The following is a 21,424-nucleotide window of genomic DNA, read 5'->3' as shown; positions in this document are numbered from 1 at the left end:
ACATGATCCAGCTGTGCCCAGGTGGCCAGGGAGGCTATTGGCATCTTGGCTTAGATCGGCAACAGTGAGGCCAGTGACTGTCCCGCTATACTGGGCACTGGTGAGGCCATGCCTCAAATCCTGTGTCCAGTTTTGGGCCCCTCACTAGTAGAAAGACATGGGGGGGCTGGAGCAAGTCCAGAGAAAGGCAGTGGAACTGGTGAAGGGGCTGGAGCACAAGCCTTACATGGAGTGGCTGAGAGCGCTGGGGGTGTTTAGCCTGGAAAAAAGAAGGGTCGGGGGGACCTTATCTTTCTCTACAACTACCTGAAAGGAGGTAGTCGCTTCAATCTCTTCTCCCAAAGAAGAAGCAATAGGATGGGAGAAAATAGCCTCAAGTTGTCCCAAGGGAGGTTTAGAGTGGATATTAGGAAAAACTTCTTCACTGAAAGGGTTGTCATGCATTGGGAGTGGGCTGCCCAGGGAAGTGATAGAGTCACCATGCCTAGTGTTTTAAAAACATCTAGATGTGGCACTCAGGGACTTGGTTTAGAGCTGGATTTGGCAGTGCTAGCTTACTTGTTTGACTTACTCATGTTTAGGTTTCCAACCTAAACAATTCTGTGGTCTGTGTCAGAACATGGTTTCTCATTCCTATTTTTCTAGGCTTAGGCAGTTTGAAATCTGGTGCCTCTCAAATACTAAGATGGGGTTCATAAATCATGTGGAACTGAGAATCAAATGAGGTGTTTATCTTCCATATTGCTGCTTTAGGATGTTTGAGTTTAGAATTGAATAAAAAATTGCATACAGCGACAGCTTAATAATAATGTTAAATACATATTGTGACAAAATGGCCTTGAAACATATAAAACTGATAAAAATTTCCAGCAAGTTGCAGTTTATTTATTCACCATTAATAAAAGATCAGTAAGTTGTCACAGAAATTCTTTTTAACTTTGAAGATCCTAAGCTCAGTCTTATATTTAACTTAGAGAGATCTTGACATACCTACATCTGTAGGAGTTATCCCTTGCACAAGGGGAACTGTGCTTACAGCTCTCTGAGACTGGAGTCTTTGACAGCACTCACCACAAGCACGTGGTGATTGGCATTCAGGAGCTTCAGGACTGCAAGTACCATCATAATTTCGTTGTCTGGCCTAATGGGGACTGGGTGCTGTTGGTGTACCAAAGTATGAACATAAATACCAAGGAGTCTGTTACAGAAACACCCAGAGCAAGGTGATGTACAGGCCATATCTGGCAGAGAACGTCAGTGGCTGGAGTTCAGCAGCTGCTTGGATTTTTCTGCTTTTCACTTTTTTATTCTGGATTCAGAGAGGAGTTATTTACCTGTGTATAAACTGCTAGATGTTTCTAAATTTATGTGGTGATGTATATCCTGGTTGACAGGATCAAGAGGTGTAACATTAGCCTTTTTCATTCTGAATTCAGTGGGTCTAAATCAGGTGAAAGCTGTTGTACTGCTGCTGGAAGCAGTGATGCTGAGAGTTAACAGCAAAATTAACATTCTGGTTAACTAGGAGATGCCTGCAATGTAGTAATTGTTAAAAATAGTAACAGTAATGGAGAAAACAGTTTGGTTTTTTTTCTTAATAATTGAGTTCTAATGAAATGGGAAGGAGTACTTTGAATCACAGATGAGAAAATTAAAGTGTAGGTTATGTTACTGGTTTTTCAAGATGTGTCTGTTTTTTAAAACAACGTGACTTTTATAGCAGTTTTAACCTGAATTTGCTTGTGCATACAGTTTTGCCCTCTACATAGATAACATACTGTTGACATAATGTTAACCACATAATTTTTGTAGATGCCTTTAATGCCTTAAGATCTGACCAGTCTTTAATTTCTGTATTTGCTTTTCTCAAACCTCACGCCTAATGGAACTGTAGAGTTTTTGTTAAAGATTGACCTTTGGCTTTTTTTTTCCCCCTCTTTGCAGGTATTTGTGGAAACACTAGACAAATGTTTTGAAAATGTCTGTGAGCTGGATTTAATCTTCCATGTAGACAAGGTACTGTGATGACATCCTGTAATATTTTTATCAAGTAAAATGTTTGGTTCAGCTGATGCATTGTATTAAATCCTGCCTTCCTTTCCATAGAAGGATAATGAAGCTGGTGAAGGGTACGGATAGTAAGTTTATGGGGCATGGCTGAGGGAGCAGGGGGTGTTTAGGAAGGAGAGGAGGACACTCGGGGGGAACCACTTTGCTCTCTATAACCACCTGAAAGGAGGTTGTAGCAGGATGGGGGTTGGTCTCTTCTCCCAAGTAACCATTGACAGACAAGAGGAAATTACCTCAAGCTGGATATCAGGAAGAATTTCTTCAGTGAAAGAGTTGTCAGGCATTGAGGCAGGCTGCCTGGGGAAGTGGTGGACACACCATGCCCAGAAAGTGTTCAAGAAACAACTGGACGTGGCACTTAGTGCTGTGATTTAGTTGACTTGGTGGTGTTTGGTCCAAGGTTGGACTTTATGATCTTGGAGATCTTTTCCGACCTTACTGATTCCATGATTCTGTGATTTAATAATCAGTGAAATCTAGACCATTTCTGCTAAAATACTACTTTTGTGACTTGAAAGCTGCAATTGAACATTCCTTTCTGAGGAACAATAAAATAATACAGGAGATTTGCTTAATAATATTGCACATAAAATTGTAAAATGCAAGACATCGGAATATTCTTAGAGTAGGAATAGCTTCAAGAAATAATGTGTTCTCTTTTGTTTATGATTAGCTTTTATACAACTCAGAACTGAAGTTAAGTGTTTTCCAGTTAGGGTTGGAAGTTGCCTTTCATGTGCTATGACTATGTAATTTAAATGCTGTGTGGATCTTTCTGTTCAAAATCTCAAACAAACTTTGTCTTTTTTCAAACATTTAGAAGCAATCTTGTTTGCGTATTCCCAGCTATAAGAAGCAAGTATTTTACTTACTAAACTAGTTTTGAGAAATGCTGTTACTATAGTCACCTGTCTTTTAGAAAGCTTTGACATTTCTTGGTGTAATATCTAAAATGCTGAGAATTTAATATACAGAATTTGTTCCTTCAGTTGCATTTTGTGCCTACTGTTGCTTTCTGTGCAGTCACCTTTCCCCATCTGTGAACATCGTTCTGCATTCACAGCAAAAGATGTCAAAGGAAAGTAAGATAGAAAAAGTAGACTAAAAATAATACCAAGTTACCATTTCAAACCGACTCAGTATATTTCAAAATCAGGAAGTTCTTTTGGAAGCAACACTTGCACCTTGACCAGAAAGGGAAATGCAGATTATCTACAGTGAGTGTTTAACCGATACTTTGTTCATGAAAAGTCATTAGGACTTCTAGTCTGACTGGAACATGTTGGATATTTCCAAAATTACAGATGTAAGTACAAAAGAGTTTATGAGTGGTTTATATATTGGCTTCTGAGCTTAAAGAACAAAAGTACTGCAGTCATTTTGTGGGAAAGAGTTTGATCTTTAGCTGAAGAATGCTTTGGCTGATACATATTCCAGGCTGTTGCTCTGTAGCATGTTTCATTAAAGAGTATTCCTTAACCTAACTTTATGGACAAAATATTTCTAATAAAATGTAGACAACTTAGGTGCTTCAAAACGTTAAATTTCTTGAAGAATGTTCTACTTTGTATTGGATATGAGATGATATTTTTCTTGAAAATTACATATCGAATGGATACTAGAATTCAACTGTTTAATTTGATTTACTAAAAATCTGCCTGAGAATCTCATTAGATGTTTATAGAGTTTTCAGACTCTGAGGAAAATGTGAACCCTAAATACTAGTTCAATATCTTAGTAAAAAGAATCCATTTTCACAACAAAAGTCCATGAAACCTTGAGTTCAAAAACTCTGAATGTGACATTAACCAGTGCAGTGACTTTTAACTTGAGCATAAATGAACAAAAGAATACAATATAGAGACATGAACTGCTGTAATTATGCAAGGCTGCTACCAGCTCTACCAGTAGCATTAGTTGTGCAGCATTAGTTGTGCAGCTGTTACTAATTTGGTGTCATCTTCATTCTTCCTTTTTTTTCCCTCCAGTTTAAGTTCATCAGTATTCTTGTAGGTGTGAGAACAAAACAGAAGATGTATCTGTGAGAGTGAAATTACAGTGTTAAATTCTCTTTAAACTGCTGATACGGTCACCTTGTCAAGAAGCATAATGCACTGAGCCTTCAGAGTTAATGCGTTAACTTTCTCTTGTCAAATATTTGTGGCCTGGCTTGTTAATATATTTCAAGTGTGCAAAAGGGAAAAATAGCAACTGCTCCTGTTTGATCTAGACAGTCCTAGTTTTAATGGGTGCTTATGTGTGGGTGCTGTTTGGGGTGAAACCTTTAAAATACTTGTATTTTGGGTGGTCTGGTATAGAGAAAAGTGAGGATTGGCTAATTTACTTGAATGAGAGTTGTTCTGTGTCTTCAGTTCATGGTGGAGCTGTGGAAGGTTCCTTTCTTGAAATTCTCTTGTGAGACCTGCCTAAACCAACATTTTTTCTTGTAAAAAATTATGTGGTATGTAGAGGAGTTGAACTATGCCATCTCAACAGCTGCTGCCTCTTTAGTAACATTTTATGTGGTATTTCTGTAAGGAAACATTTATGTTCATCAGGCATTTCTAATTGTACAACACTCAGCGATGGCTTATAGTAACCTGGAGCCAAGACAGGTGCTTACTCAAGAATATTGATGCAGTATGAGAAATGCATTTGGAGAATGGAGTATAGGTGGGAATGAGTGTTTCTAATGTGCTGTAGCAAATGAGGACTTGGGGTGTTGGGGAGTGTAGTTTGTACAGGAGAGAATTTAACTTCTCTTTTAAAGATCATCTGTACTACAAGCAGCCAGACAAACTTGCTATAGCTGGAGCAAGACATTTTCACATGTCCTGTGAGTAGGAGGAGCAGGTTCATTTCAGTCCTGCACTGACTCCCACACTGAATCCAAGAGTCTAATGCTTTCCGATGGAAAAGGCATCACTGAAAGCTATTATACAACTAAAATAATAGAATACATTCAGTTAGGAATGTAAGGGAATACTTTGGTTTTTTTGCAAGTTTTTGGCATGTATTGAAATATCTCTGGGAGTATCATGATCTCTTGCAAGAGTTTATTATCTAACCGGAACAGTGAACAGTCCAGAATCAAATTGCTTGAAGACAAGAAACTGTGTTTGCCAAATTTTCCTGGGAGAGTTTTTTCTTGGTACATTTCTTCCTCTTAAGAGTATGCATTCATGCTTTTAGAGAGTACATTGAACATAAATAGGAAGCACTCTTGATTTTTGTAAAAACACTTTAAAATTGTTATTACAAAGCAGCCATTTCAGATTTTAAGAAGTTGATGTTCTCAACAGTCAGCTCCCTTTTGGAATATAAGATGGCTAGTCATTGTGCCTTCGGTCTTTCACTTAAATAACTGTTTTGAATGTGCTGTTGAAGTGTATTTTGCACTTCATTGCCACTTAATGCTTTTTTAGTTAAGATTTTGTTGTTGTTTCTTTAGGAAAATAATGAAATGATTAGGAAAATGATTTATTATTTTTTAATAAGAAAAAGTAAACACAATAATGTGGTTTTGTACATTTAATATGTATTTGCAATCAATTTGCAATTTGAAAAGAAAAAACAGTTACTGTTTTTTTATCATGCTGCTGCTTGCATGTGAGCAAACATATTTAAGAGAAAGGAGTCAATGGATTACAGTAGTTACATAACTCTTATTAGAAAGCTGTGATTTCCTTTCATATGCAGATTACAAAATAAAAGTAATTATATTCTGTTATTTAGAAAACCATCCCTGTAGAAGAAAATGGGGCAAGACAGAAGGGTTAAGGTTCTTTAAAGCCATCTATTCTTTCAACATTTTTGAATACCATGTAACATTAAATTTGTACAGAAATACACTTAAAATTTATCAGGGAAACAGGGTTAAGGTTCTTTAAAGCCATCTATTCTTTCAACATTTTTGAATACCATGTAACATTAAATTTGTACAGAAATACACTTAAAATTTATCAGGGAAACAAATGAAATTTTGTTTTTTAGGTATGGCACAAAACCAAGAACTGTGTTTGGTTTTGATGTACTTACTACTTCCAGGTTATTTGATTTAGAGGTTTACTTCTATCCTTGACCCACAGGGAAATTGGGAGAATGTCCAAAACAGTAGTTAGAATTATGCTTTTGAGCTATCAGATTGGGCATGTTTATTTCTGAAAAGTAGAAAAATGCTCCTTGTCTTCAGATTTAAATACTAATACAGGATTAAAGTACTATACATTACACAGTAACTCTGGATTTTTACTAGACAGTCTGCAGAAGGATACTTTTTTAAAAAAGAAAACCCAAAGCACGTCTTTAATATGGTGTGAATGCAGACTCTGAAGCAGAGATTCATGAATCAGGGCTTTCATCCTCAAGTCAGGGCTGCAGGGAAGGGGGATATTTAAACATACCCGTTTCAGTAATATCCCCAGCTGGTTTATGTGCTCCTGCAGTTTGAGTCCTGGCTGTGAGTCTTAGCTGTAGATGCTGAAGACTCCATATTGATGGCATAGCTCAGGAATGTCAATTCTACTTCTAAGCCTAATCTTGGGATCCATGGTGGGTGAGCATCACAGTCTCTTCCTTCTCAGGTGTAGCCCGAAGTAGTGTTTACACATCTGCTTGTCAGCAATTTAAGTCTTGTAGGACCTGCTTCCTAGAGGTGTTACTTCTGTTGATGCTAATTAGAACTCTAATAATTGGAGAGAAAGTGGGAACAAAGAAAGAGGAATGTGGAAGTTTCTTAGCATTGATGAGTAGCATAGCAGATGATTTTGTAATGGAGCTGTGGACAAAGAAGATATTGGAGAAAGGAACGTGAAATGATGAGCTTTGTTCCCAAATGGCTTTACATTAATTGCAAACATTAATTAAGTGACTTACAGAATACATGTTTCCCTGTATTGAGGTACCTAGATACCATCTTTCCAGACTGTATGGAGGATATTTTGCATTTTTACATTCTCTTTTGGTCTCTTTTAGGTCCATAATATATTGGCCGAAATGGTCATGGGTGGAATGGTTTTGGAGACCAACATGAATGAAATTGTCACTCAGATTGATGCTCAAAATAAACTGGAGAAATCTGAGGTAAGAGCGATGCACTGTGTAGTTTCTAAATTAAAAACAGGGTTGTAGTAAATGCATGCTATATAATGCTCTTTGTCCTTCATAGCAAACTAAATAGTGTAAGCTGCCTGCTTATAGTGCCAAAAATTTGCAGTGTATCTGAGGGTGTTGCACCTTTCATCATAAATAATAACTGCTTAGTTGCTGCTGATTACTTTTTGCTTTTTGTATCTAATAGCATTGTGCACCATTGCTATTAAGATACTTCTGTAGTTCTCTTAAGTTTCTCTTGCAGAAAACCTTTTATTTCCAGCCTACTTGTTATGCTGGACTAGTGAGTTTAGCACTTAAATAAAATTAGATAAAGAAACAAAGTATGTCTTCAAAGACTACATATTCCTGTCTGCTAGTATGCTTCTAAGCCCCTGAAATGAATAGCAGCAGTAATAGTGCAACACGAAAAAATAAATTGGACTAAAATGGACTAGATAGAATTTAAAGCCTAGTTTTAGACACTTCAAAGTAAATACGAATTCTGCAGTTTTGGTAATCTGAGCCTTTGGCCTTTGGTGAGTGAAAAAATGATTATCTGTATTTGCCCATAAAGGGCCAAGTGAGGGATCACACATGAGTTGTGGGAATCCCTTTTCAATTCAACAATTTTTGAATTTGTGTTTAGGAAAGACATTTAGATTAAGAAAGCATCTTAGAATTACTTTATCTTTGATACAGAATGTTACTGTCCCTTTAATGTTGCCATATGTGCTTTGTAAGCCAAAATGCTGCTAATATATCTTAAATCTTAGCTAAGTCTGTATTGGATTCTAAACAATATTGTAATACCAGAGAGGAACACATCAAAGCAATTATGTAAGTTTCTAAACAAGCCCTTGCTTGAATTGGAGACTTTAGTTGAAGTCAGCTGAGTAGACTGAAATCTTACAGGTGGCATAAATATGAGCTAAATGACATTTTAGAAGAGGACCCAGAGAACTTCCTAGTTCTAACTGAAGTGCGATAAAGAGAGAAATGAATTTTTCAGCTTTTTTTTTTGGTACAATGTATACTGTTCTTCTGATTCTGCAGTCTCATGCTGTGCCACCTCAGGTTTTTTTATTACATTTAATTGTCTGTTTTGCACAACTTCCAAACTATATCTAAGAACAGGACAACAATATATGAAAAACAAGAAAAAAACTAGGTATGATATGATACAGTACCTAGCAATATGCATCTGAGAAGATTCAATGGTAGATTTTGAAGATGTCCAAAATGTTAATTTTAATACTTTTCTCACACTCAGAATGAAACATTGATCACAAGAGATGAATATTTGGAGTTATTCTCATAAATTTTTACTATATTTGAAGAACTTCTGTATACATATATTTTTCTATTTGATAGAAGAGTAGCCTAGTGTTCCCAAAAACTGAACTTGCTGAGCAGCTCTGTTTTACCATGTATTATGTACATATTGGTTTTATCTGAAAGCATGTAATTATGTAAATTCTGTTACCAAATCAACTATAGACCAATCTCTGACTAGTCTTCTGAAACACATCGATTCAGTGCAGCCAGCTGCAATAACTTGCTGTTTTCCATTATTCATCTGTAAGTCATTCTTTCTTTTAAGAACTTTTAGTATAAAAGTAGATGGGAAAAGATCTGAAAACAACACATAGAACTTGAAGTGCATGCAAAGCAAGTAGGAGCTTGTTAGTTTACATTCAGGAATGAATTATAGAAGGTACAGAACTAGCAGTGATAAATTAAAACACTTGGTGACTGGGATGGAGCAGAACATTTCACACACTGCTCTCCACAAATACTTTCTTTTTCCTTAGTTCAGTGACTATTTCTTTTCAAATTTAACAGTTACTGTAATGCTGAGATACATCACAATGCCTGGTAATTATTTTCTCAGATCATTAACCATTTGTTTCATGTATAGCCACAGAAATTTCCTGATTGCTCTTTCTTTTCCTTTTGTCTTTTTGATCAAGAATGTAAATCTTCCAGTATGTCTTTCCTGAACACATATTTTCAAGACACAAGCAAATCCATGTAAATCAAAATAAGTAATAACTTAATAAATTTTGAATGCTGGTCACTAAGAAATCAAAACTAGTGGATCTTCTTAGTTTTCTTTAATTTAAAAAAACCTATTTTTGAAATTTAGAAATTATTATTGATGTAGTCCATAGTTTATAGGAGTGCCATCTGTGCCCACAGCACTGTTGCTTTAGTCTCTTTGGCTTTTAGACCACCATCATAGTTCTTGCATTTACAAAGCAGTTACTTTCAGGTTAAATTGCCTTTTATTTTATAACTGAAATTATGAAACTAATAAAGGTGTAACTGCGTTACATTTTCAGAAATAATTCAGTTTTTGTTGTGGCCATCTGGCTTTCAGTAATATACAAAATTTAGCTATTTGTCATCAGGTATTTGTTTAGTTATGCACTAGGTTTCTAAACAGGCTTTCAGTTAGAATTTAGTGAAAAAAGACTGAATGTATTTATTAAATTCACATATGTTTGAGCAAAATTATCAACTCGAAGAATTTGTTAGTATTTTCAATAGAGATTAATTAAACCACTAAAAGGGAGTCTCTAGCTTTGATTTGTGATTCAGCTAATATTGCTTGGATGGGCTACAAAGGAAACTATTTCTACCCGGAGGAATGTTGTCTTATATGCATTTCCCTACCTTTCAGTTTAGTCTTTTATCTGTGAATGGGTTTCTGGTCAATCCTAAAACCAAAGAATCATTGTGATAAAGGGAGGGAATTCTTTGGGAGAGGGGTCATTGGGGTTTTATTCAGAGCCTCTGGAAGTATTGTAGGTAAACCTGGGCTACCTCTTCTTTATTTGGAGTGTTCAACTGCGTGTGATTTAGACTTTTAAGTTGGACCTCATTTTTTCTGAACCTCCTGATCTTTTCTGGCTCTTTCCATTCTTCTCTCTTACAGACCTTTATCTTTCAGTCTCCCAGACAGGACAGGTAGACAAAGGTATTGCTGACTTTTAGAAAAAAATGTACTTTTAACAAAAAGGGAAAGCAAAATGATGTCAAAGGCAATAAATTATGTAGGCCAGACTCAAAAATTATGTGTAAAAATACCCATACTAGTCCTTGTAGCCTACTTTTTGTGCTAGTTTCTTGTAGTTCCCTCATCTTTTTATTGGCTATAGTGTATTTTACTAGCTTTTCATTGACATCATATTTTTTATTTTATTTCTCTTCCTGCATTTTAGAATTTAACTTTTCTTTGTATCATTGTTAAGAAACAAAGGAGTATGAACTTGTGTGAATATTAGCCAGAAAACCCTGCAAAATTAATGTCAGTAAAAAATGAACACAAAGATAACAAAATAAGATACGATGACATAATAGAAATAATTTCTTTCTTTGGAGAATTTTGTCCCTGATAATCTGAAATAAGTAATACAAACTCTTTTGCTTCACCATTTAGTATTTTCAGATAGAAACAAAGAACTTTTACCTGCGTGCAAAGAGAAGTTTCAGAATCAGCTTCAGGTGAATGAAACATTAAAAACCCCCCCACCAAAACCAACAAACTGAAATAGTTCTATATATGGAGAATAAAATTATCAGTGCAATTTGTAAAGATGATGTAGAAATACTGAAGTTGATCATCCAACCTTAAGTATGTTGAACATAAAATGAGAAGGGCTGTCAGCGTGTACTCAACTTCAGGTGTACATTTACTGTCATTATAATCTGAATGTCTGGATTTTGCTCTAAGATATCCTGGTAACTGGAGTTACTGAGCATGAATGTTAACATGAACAGAGAAAGGAGAAGGAAATTGTATGTTTGAAGTTCACTTTATGGTCAATGTCACCTGCCATTTTGTTGTTTGAAACATTAGTTTAACTCAACAGTTTGAATGTCAGTCAGTGCTAATGGCAGTACTTAAAAATCAATTTCCGCTTGTTTTAAGTCTCTGTGTACTCAAAGTGCAGGTATTTTAAGCAGGTGGAATCTTAAGTTTATTTAATTTATGAATAGCTTTGCTCTTTACTTTTTATGTGATCTTTCTAGGATAGAGTACTGTCACACCATTAAGATTGAACAAATATAACTCCACAATTTGATTTAGTAGCAATAAGTTGTAAAAGCATTAGGTAAATAGTTTTTGGTAATATGCAACATTTTAACCTAAATTTGAAGTATGCTACAGCTCATGAAGAAAATCAAGGACACGACCTTCTTCTGCCTAATATGTTAACACTTGTAACATACAGTCTGTATTTCATTGGTAACACTAGGGAGCTTGATTTCAGGTTTTTGGTTTGGTTTCTTTTTTTTTTGTTGTTTTTGTTTTTCTTTTTGTACAAAGCTGCTTTTCTTTTTCTGTGTTCTGCTCACACATATTCTGTTTTTATTTTTGGGTCTGGCAATGAAAAACAAACAAAGAAATAATTAATCATTCCCATCCATTACTCTTTTCGTGATTCAAGTGCTTAAAATTTCTAAGAGTATGTCTTAAGTCTTCTTATCTGTTTGGCCTCATTTTGATATACTTGCAGACTTCATTTTGGTTTTTCTCTAATTACGTTCATTTATTTAACCTCATAAGCAGGGGACATGATCATTCCTTTATATTATGTATTGCATCCTTTCATGATTTCATAACCCTGCTGCTTTGAAGTCATACTTGTTCTGAAAAGAAGCATAGCTATGAAACACCAGCAGCAGAGAGGTCCTAGTACCTCTGAAATATCTGGAAAAGGGTGGCTTATTTTGCAGAGCATTAGCCTTCATTATTTTGTTTTCCAGTAGGCTGTGGTTTTTTTATATATTTATTTTAGTGATAGCTAGCTTTGTGTAGAGTTATTTGGGATGACAGTTGGGACATTTTTATTTGTATATGCATATTAACAATGTTTGTGATGTGCAATACTTTTCCCAAATGATCTGAATTTCTTTTTGAAGTGTAAAACAAGGTTGCTGGGATCACTTTGATACGAAGTTGGGCATTCTAAGAAAGGGTGATGATAAGAACAAAGAAAATTGATTCCTATAGTGATTAGTAATGACCTAAGTAAATTAATGACAGCTTATGTTTCTCACTTGATAGATTAGGACCAGTAGAGTAAAAGTCCTGTTATTAAATATGTCTATTTCAATCTATAAAATAGTGTCAGTTTTTGCAATAATGGAACCTAAAATTTTAATATGCAACATTTCAACATTAAAGCACATTTCTCAACAACAAATGAAATTGAGAGTAAAAGCAGCTGCAGCAAAACTGTGGTGTATTGGCTTTTTGTTCTATCAGCTGTATGCAATTTGTATTGTCTTTCTGAAATTCCATTAATTATGTCTTAAGAAGTTTCAGTTTCACTTGTTTGAGTCATTTGCTTGCTGTGACGGACAATTCATCATTCACTGCATGTTTAAATCTTGTTATGTGTTTTGTTTTTTCAAGTGAAACAGCTTTTTCTTTGCACATCACCAACTTACCTGCTGAATTATGCGATAAAAAAGAGGAGAAACTTGTTGAGTTCAGTGTTGCAGTGTAAGCTGTATTAATCAGATGCCTCTAGAAAACTCCTCCAAAGCACAGGGGGCTGAACGTACTTACTTGTCGTGCCGTTGTGTTTGTAAATACAGGTCACTTCCAGTAAAAGAAATGGAAGGGCTGTGTCTGACATGCTAAAAAGCAGTGTTAAGGAGTTCAGATATAACTGCATTTGAATTGTGTTAGTTATCCAACTTGGGAGTTCAAGTGCTTTTCAGTCATTTTATCCATTAGACCATTTTTTATGAACTGCTCGCTCTCTCTTAGAAATGCTGTGTAACTGTGTTGTGCTTGATAGGGTTGACATTAATTGTGCTAAATAGCATTCTGCTATGCATTTTATGTATCCACTGTTCTACAAACTCACTTAATACAGAGAATTACAGAAGAGAATTCAATAATAGTTTGAAAGTCTCTGCTCCGGCGTCTGATAGTGAAAGTTAATCTCGCTGTCAAAAAAGAGGTAATCTGACAATCACAGCTGTTTTGTCAGGGATCTTCACTGATCCTGATCCAGAGTGGTCCTCATGAAACGTGACTGTTGGAGTTGTGACTGTGTAGTGGGTGGAAGGGCAGCGCTCATGTCAATTGTGGTATTTTCAATAATTCTCAATTGTGTCTCCATTGTATCCTATCCCATTGGGGCGGGAGGCAGGGACTGTAAGTCTGTATAAAGAGGATAGTTGCAGGTAGGTAAAAATAATGACCAGTTTCACTAAAAATGTTGTTTGTCCATTAAGAATAAACAACTTCCATTAAATTAGGGTAAAGAATCTCCATCCTTGTCACCCAGAAAGCACATCTCCTTTGAATTGCCAGCCATGTGCTACCATGTCCATCACTTACTATATTTTTCTGATTTCCCATTGTTTCAATTGTGAATTGTATAATTTATTTCTTTTAATTAGTATTTTCATCTTCTCTGTGGAAAACAGTTTACATTGCCCCATTTTGCTTAATGAATTTTTCTTCCATTACTGCAAATAGAATTTAAAGGATTAAAAGCATTTATTGTTTTATCCAACAGAACTTCACTGGTTGTTACCTCTTGATTTAAAATTAGTATTTCCGAGTTCTCAAATATAAAGGACAGTGTTGGGCAGCTTCATGCCTTCTGCACTATTTTTTAATAAATGGGAAGAAATTGCAATGTCTAGTACTGATCCTTTAACTTATTGCAGATTCAGGGATGCAGATTTTGGATACTTGCATTTCTTAATACTGTTAGTGTTATGTCCTGGTTTTCCCCTTTAAGAAAATACTGCTATTGAAAGAGCCTGTGAAGTGAATGACCTGACAGACTTGGTGATGTTAAGGGAAACCAAGGTAAAAGAGGGTTTGAAAATACTTTTTTGCACCTTTTTAGTTTTATTTAGTCTGTACTTCTGAGAACTGATAATCTGGGTTTCATCAGGGCCAAAATGAGAGCAGATTTGGTTACATTAGAGATTTGGTTTTCTGAGCTTTTTTCTCTGCCCCCATATGCTTTTCCCAACTTTGGCATGTCTCATATAGGAGAGTTTGACAGGGAAGATACTTTTAAGAGATGACTCATGGCTTTCTGGTCTTTGTTTCTTCTTCTGGGAACCATGCCACGACTGAAATCTAAGGATTTGTGATGCTTTAGCCTTTCCACATAAAGGGTTAGTTCAAAATCAGAAACTTTAATTGGTTTTATTTTGACTTGGGTTATGTTTTTGAAGGGAGAAGGAAGAGCAGTAGGTAGGATTTTAAGTGAAAATCTTGCATTAACTTGAATTTATATTTATTTCTTATAAGAGAGCAGTAAAAGGGAGAAAATTTTTTTTCCATAACCTTCAAAAAGTAGAGTTATTATCTGAGGAGTGTGTGGGGTGTCTGTCTCCTTTTGTGCAGTATACCAGGTGGAAGTCAGATGTACTCCTCAGTAATTTTACCCTGCAATTGCAATGAATTTCAGTGAAAAACAACAGTCTGAAAAAGTTGTACTTTGAGCAGTAGTCACCTACCAGTGCTTTTTGATAATCAAATATGACACCAACTTCTCAAAGTTTTTCTTGTTTCATTTTGCTGTATTTCTTGTTCAGAAATACTTTATCTCCAAATGCACTGATTTCTTCAGTCTTTGACAAATCTAAAATAATTTTAGATTCCATTTCTACAGGTTTAATATTTTTTTTAAACCAATTTCTGGCATCTTGCTTTGTTTCTTGTGGATTGCTCCTTTTTACTAGACCTGCAAGATGCCACACTCTAAAACTAGTAGTTCTGAAAATCACATTATGGTTTTTATTGGTTTTGAATATTTTTAATATTACTTTTAAAACATCAAAATAAAAGTTAATTCTCTTTACATATTCAGAGAATTTGGAATATGATGTCTTTTTCTGCTAATAAGATCTCTTCTTTTAAAAATCTTCAATGCCTTTTTTTGTTCTCTTGCAAAAATAAAAATTATTTTTACACTTTTGTGGCAAGCCTTAAGTAAAACCACACTGCAAATTCTAAATTCACATAGAGGATCTGAAGTTTTAGAAGAAACATTTCTGTATGTAAAATGAATAGTATGGTTTCTTCACAACATCAAATACACTAACACTTACTAGTCTTTTTTTAATAGTCCGTAAAATAACAAGGTTTTGAATAGGTACTTTCAGAAGCAATAGGGAAAGATGATTTTCGGTATGTCTTCAGGCCTCTGAGCTATAAATTGTTAGCATTTCATGATATACCTTAGTGTGTAAACTTGGCAGCTACTTTATCTAAAAGCAGAATTAAATGGAAGCCAGTAATTCTGTACTGTAAAACTTGCATGTTTATACAGAAAGGCTCTAGCTTTGTGTGCAGAGACTGTATGCAGTAGAGGACTCTAATAAAAAATAGGTGCTATTTAATTTAACAGTTTAATTTGGCAAAAGTGTGTTGTTGTGTTATGCTGAAGGGGATGCAGATATGTTAGTGTATAATTAGTAACTGTGGGACAACACATTATTCTAGTTTGTCAGTAGAAATGATCTGTCTGCATGCCCTTCATTACCCACAAATGCAGGGTGTTTATGCTTTTCATCTTAGGCTAAGCCACTTTGAAACCTATGTGTGTGTGTGTATATATATATATATATATATACACGTGTGTGTGTTTGTGTGTGTGTATTTATTCATTGATTTGACTGACATTCAGCACCTTGTTACTTTGAGGTTACGTATTCTGAACCTGTAACCAATGTTAGTCACCTGTGAGCCATGTGAACTTTTAGAATAGGTAAGAGACAAAGACAGCACGTTGGACATCCAGCACCTCGAGATTGTCTGTTCTATAATGTGCACATTACATGTGCTCGGATAAGCCTCCTGTTCCTTCCTCTCATACTTTTCCATCCAGTTGACATTACATGTTTTACCATATAAAAAGGAATATGTGAACTGTTTTCTCTTTCTGGTTTAATATTTCCAAGTAACCCATTTCATTCCAAACACAATTACCATGTGGTTTTTCTAATTGTGTAACCATGGCAATACTTGAAAAGTTAGTTGTCTGTGTATACTGCTGGTGAATATTCTTGTGACTTTGCCTGACTTGCATTTTTCCTCACTTTGTATACAGGCTGGTTTAGCAGGAGCTCCAGCCCGGGCTGTTTCAGCTGTAAAGAATATGAATCTGCCAGAGATCCCAAGAAATATTAATATTGGTGACATCAGTATAAAAGTACCAAACCTGCCCACTTTTAAATAACATGGCTACTCCAGGTAATACCAAGGAAGAAATGTAATAGAGATTTACTGCGAATTGTTTACTAAATAAACATGTCTAACTTTTACTGTTTGGATAAAACTCAAGGTACTGCATAGACATAACCTGAAAAATCAGTGTGTGGAGTTGAATGTTGCTTTTGTCTTGTTTGTGAAGTTAAAGGAAAGGGGCGGTTCCCATGTGATTTCTAAATTACATTCCTATGCCCTTGCAAGGCATATCACTGTGTCTCGGCTGCTGCAGTATTTTGGGGAAGTACTTAAGATGTTCTTTACTTTGTATAACCTACCATGCTGAGGTTTTTTGTATATTCACCAAAGTCTATAATTAGTGCGTTCTTTAACTATTTCTGTTTGTCATGATTATTTAAGTGCAAATGTTGCATGAAAACATTTAACTCATGTTATGTTTAAATAAAATCCTAACAAACTGGACTTCGAAATACCTGTCTTTTGAAGTCTACTGTTTGCAATAAGCCACATTATTTCCTATTCATGGAGCCAGTTGACTATATATAAATACTGCTGTAGCAGACATTGATGTTGTAGTTTAATCTCTGAAGGGCTTACACAGGGGTATTGTGCTGAACATATTGGCTCTTTACATTTCTTACAAAAGCTGTTCATTATTATTCTGGAGGAAGAAACTGCCTTTACTGAAGATCTGATGCTTTTGTTTACATATGGATGTTGATACTTACACAATCTGATAAACTTTCACTGGTGGTCTGACTTTGTTTTGGGGAAAAATGGGCTCTGTAATTGCTCTGTGCTGTGAGAAGCACAGAATGGGCTTAGGAGATTGGACAGCTCAAACCTGTACATGACAGTCTATCAAATAATGTGATAAAGAAAGGCACACTGGAAAGATAAATGGGGATATTTTAATAGGGCCTCTGTGCCTGGTGACATTTGTGATTCTTTACTTTGAGAATTAGATTTATGAGACACATAGTATTGTCAAGACCTCAGAGAAATCTAAGTGCTATCACCTCTGCGTAAGTTGCTCAGCTCTTAAACTCTTCTGTGATTTAAAAAACATAAAGGGGGATAGTTATTGTTTTTTATAATCATGCTCTTAAGCTCTGTGTGATGTATAAGTCTGTTTAAATGAATAATAAAAATATCATTGGGATACTTAAGAACTCCTGCAAAGCTTTTTTTTTCCTCCAAAAAAGTATTTAGTTGATACTGTTTATGAAAATGCAATAATATTGTATCAAGAACAACACATTTCAGGACTAGTCTGAGAGGTCCTGCATTACTTCAGAAATTTAGATTGGATATAAACTAAGTGTTCTTTTCCTTTCAGTTGACTGTTAAGACGTAATCTATAGGATGAACTTTGAAGCACATCACATTTCCTGTTTGATCAATAGTAATTAACATCCTTTGGGAGCATCTGAGAGAGAAAAAAAGAGAAATTACTTTTGAAGAAGAAAATCTGATACAATACAAGGAATTTTAATGTATTTCTTAAGATGGGGGCGGGGGGAGAACATCAACTTTGTGTATATTCTTTGTCTTACATTTCGTAAACATCAACATATCCTCTTTTAAAAATGCTTTTGAAAACAGAGTTGCTCTCTCCATACCTCTCAAAAAGAATATTTATTCTTCCAAATCAACTTTCTTAGTTTGAGGCTTCCAAAAATTTCAGGTGGGGTTTAAGTAATAAACTGCCTCTTCATCATTTTGACCAAAGAAACTGAAGGAGTAAAAGATGCAGCCTTTTTTTTCCCCATGTGAGGTTCCTTAGTATTCCCAAGTTGGACATCTTAGCTAGTACAAATCTGAAACTTGCTATTTCACCTGCTTTTGCCTACTTTTGGTTATCTTCTTAATGTGTGGCACATGTGTCATTCAGAGTAAAGATGTTGAAAGTTTTCCTCATTGTTCCCCCTGTGATGATATAGTTAGTTCTCCTGCCAAAGGAGGAACAGGACATTTTGAAACATGTGGTACTCTGACCTACAGAATGTTCTTTGTGCTATTTGTGAAAGCAACTCAAAATTTCAGAAATTCTTCCAAGTCCTCTATTTTTGTCTCACTTTCTTCCCTTTCTTTTCCAGGTTTGTAAGCTTATGTAGTTAAAATATTTTTTCATTCCTTGCAGAGAAATATTTTCTGTCTTATTTGAATGAAACACCCAAAAGAAAATGTCTGAGATGCATCTTGACGTGAAGCATATTTCAAGTTAACTTCTCACTTCTCACCTGTCAATAGCCAGCCTGTCTTTAGTGAACTAGGTCTTTGCTCTTAACAATTATATGGCTATTCTAAACTCTTTAATTTTAGTTTTGTGGGTTTTATTACTGTTGTCTGTGCTGCTTTTCTCTGACCTCACCTGTCTTCTGCCAAAAGGCTTTTTCTCTGGACAGCTCTTCCATAGACACCAGGCTTTTCACGAAGCTTCTCTGTGACTAGCCAGCAAATATTTAATGTGAGACTGTAGCTCACAACTGGTGCTTCCTTACTCAGAAAATCCTTAGGTGGGAAGAAATACTTTATCAGATTTTTCACAGTAAAATGGCACTCCTTTCAAGGAGAAATTCTCATCCATACAAAAGCCTCAATGGTAGTACTTTCCCCTTTAATAAACACAGAGGCTATGACCACGTTGGCTTCCTCAGGGTAGCTGAACCTGTCTGCTTGCCACCCCTTTGCCAAAGGAATATCTTTAATTTGCCTTTGGAGGTACTGACCTCTTACCATTTTGTTTGACACTGCTGGGAAAATGGGATACTTGCGTAATAAAAATTATGGAAATAGTATCCTTTCTCTTTACCTTCTAAGGCTTGCCTTGTGTTATATTCAGATATTCATAGGCTTGCCACAATATTGATCTGCTTTTGTTTTTCACCTTTATGAGAATGCTGTGCCTTTTGAATTCTTTCTCCTGTTTCATCAGTTTCCTCTCAACAACTTCTTAGGATTTAAAATGGAAGATGTGGGGTCTAAATGATTAAGCTCCTGATTATGAATTTAAATGTTTTTAATGCTTTTATAACAGAGAAAAAACACCCTTAGCAGAAATAGGTGAGCAGATGTTGATGTTTATGTGTGGATATATGTATGTTTATATGTGTATGTGTATGTAACATCAGTCTTTTGCTGTTAAAAAGGAGAAAAGGTCATCTTGAATCATCCTTCAGCTGCAGAAGACAGGCAACTAATTTGCAATACTCCACATCCATAGGGCCTGCCTTTTAAGTGGTGTTCCTAAGGGTACCAGCATGTGTAAATTAATCACTGAAAGCCATTTTTCCTAACTCCAGGCCTCTCTTAGAACTGCAAGATAGATTCTTCTAAACAAATAGAAAGGGCAGAAAGGATAATACTGCAACAGGGTGAGTGGGCATTATTATCTGCCTCCATAGATTTGTAACAGTAGCTGGTTTTCCTACTGGGGCAGGGGAAGTAAGTACTGCTGAAAAAACATTTTGCCTCTTTTTTTGTTAAGAGGTAGGTATCTCATGTCGGCAGAGAATGCTCTCTGTGGTATCGGCAGCACAGACAGTACACGTGCTGTGTCAGCGTGTTCCTCTCTCCTCCCTGGACAGTGAACAACTGTTTTGAATATATTATGGAGAAAAGGGAAAATTTTACATCACAAGTGTATACAAAACTCCTCCTCTTAAAACAGCTGTGATTCACTCTGCTTGACACAGGTAGGTGGAGGAAAGTGTCACTTGTTGCAAGGAGAAACAGGTTCAAGGCAAAAATTCAAATTGGTGCTACCTTCCTGTGAGCACATTTGACCTTTTCTTTCTAGCAGCACATTCCAATAAATGCTAAAATTAGTCCTGAGCTTTACTCAGGCCTATTATAGCAAAATGAGAACTTGCTAAATTTCTAAGGGTTACCTCATAAAACTCTTTGATACAGAATTGTAGCATTTGTGGGGTGTACTGAAGGAATTGTCTGTTTACAGTTGTTAAAGAAAAACAGAACCTAGGTCTTGGAGAAAATATGTTTCTCAACTTCGGCACAGAGTACTCCTAATTTTTGTAAGAAACAAGGAAAGCAGCCAAGTACTGCCAAAACCTGACTAAAGATGAACAATCAATTTCCAAAAAGTACTGTTTTGTTATTTGCTGTTACAATTATCATAACAAATCATAAATCTTTTTCTATTGAGGGAAATGATCTGTCCTTGCAATTTTTCATGTTCAGTGATTACCCCAAAACACTCAGTTATTGCTTTCGTTCCATAGGCAAAAACCACAAAGGAAGTCACTCTGCAATGTTAGCTTGGCAGCCTGATCTCTTGTGTGCTGGTTTTGGTCTTGTGGTACGGTAGGAGTGCAGTCTGACCTGGGAGCAACCACAGGTCAAGACATCTTCTCTTTGCACAGAGCAAATATACCCATGACTGGAATCCTAGGAACACTGGAGTTGGTCCAGCGTCCATCCCATGAGGCAGGCTGACAGGCACACTTGTGACATATTCCACTGCTTTCCTGCCCAGTTGGGTTCTTCTGAAGCTCAGCAGCACACACAGACTTTGGGTGTCCCTTTCTGGGCTGGCTCTGCTGTACAATCTGCCAAAAGGACTGCTGGAGGAGTAGAGCAAACCCCTCTCCAGATTCTTTCTGGACAGGACTATAAGCTTGTTACCAGAGCTGGGTATAAACACAGGCCCGTAACCACAGCTGTGAGCTGCTTGGATAGACAAGTCTCCATAGTCTCCTTGGTTTTTGTTAGCTTTCACAGATAAATCCACAGACCTTCTTCTCATAAGATTGTTGATGTTCTTCTTATAAGCAGAGTTGCTGTGGGACATGAGTGTCACAGGTTTGGATGCGTGCTGGTTAACTGCATAACCTGTGCCTATAGTAGGATACCTGTATGATCAGTGTTCTCTGTGTACACCTGAGAAACTTGACACTGGTGTAGCCACAATGTGTGGCACCCACATCTTCCCCACTAAAGGCCCATCCAAACAGGTTTGACCAAACAGTCTGCAGAAGAGAGAAGCAAAACTGAAGTGGACTGTGCATTTGAAATAGT

At 36.1% G+C, this 21,424-nt stretch overlaps 1 protein-coding gene across 4 annotated transcripts in view; it reads left to right on the top strand.

Moving 5' to 3' along the window:
- AP3S1 (adaptor related protein complex 3 subunit sigma 1) overlaps nt 1-21,424 on the top strand; it is a 51,304-nt gene that overhangs the window by 11,426 nt on the left and 18,454 nt on the right. For 2 of the 4 annotated variants that reach the window (XR_014227276.1, XM_082301418.1), the window contains exons 4-6: nt 1,945-2,016; nt 7,045-7,152; nt 16,266-16,408. Coding sequence is in view for 3 of the 4 variants with exons in the window: in XM_082301418.1 (XP_082157544.1) it covers nt 1,945-2,016; nt 7,045-7,152; nt 16,266-16,394 (309 nt within the window). In the remaining variant the exon portion in view is untranslated. Of the gene's footprint in view, nt 1-1,944; nt 2,017-7,044; nt 7,153-16,265; nt 17,455-21,424 lie in introns of those variants that run through there. The other 2 variants (XM_082301417.1, XM_082301419.1) reach the window with 1 other exon arrangement.

The sequence above is a fragment of the Coloeus monedula genome (assembly GCF_965178545.1).
Source record: "Coloeus monedula genome assembly, chromosome: Z".
NCBI classification, from domain to species: domain Eukaryota; kingdom Metazoa; phylum Chordata; class Aves; order Passeriformes; family Corvidae; genus Coloeus; species Coloeus monedula.
The sequence above is the reverse complement of the archived record's forward strand: the minus strand, read 5'-3'. Positions and strand labels throughout refer to the sequence as shown.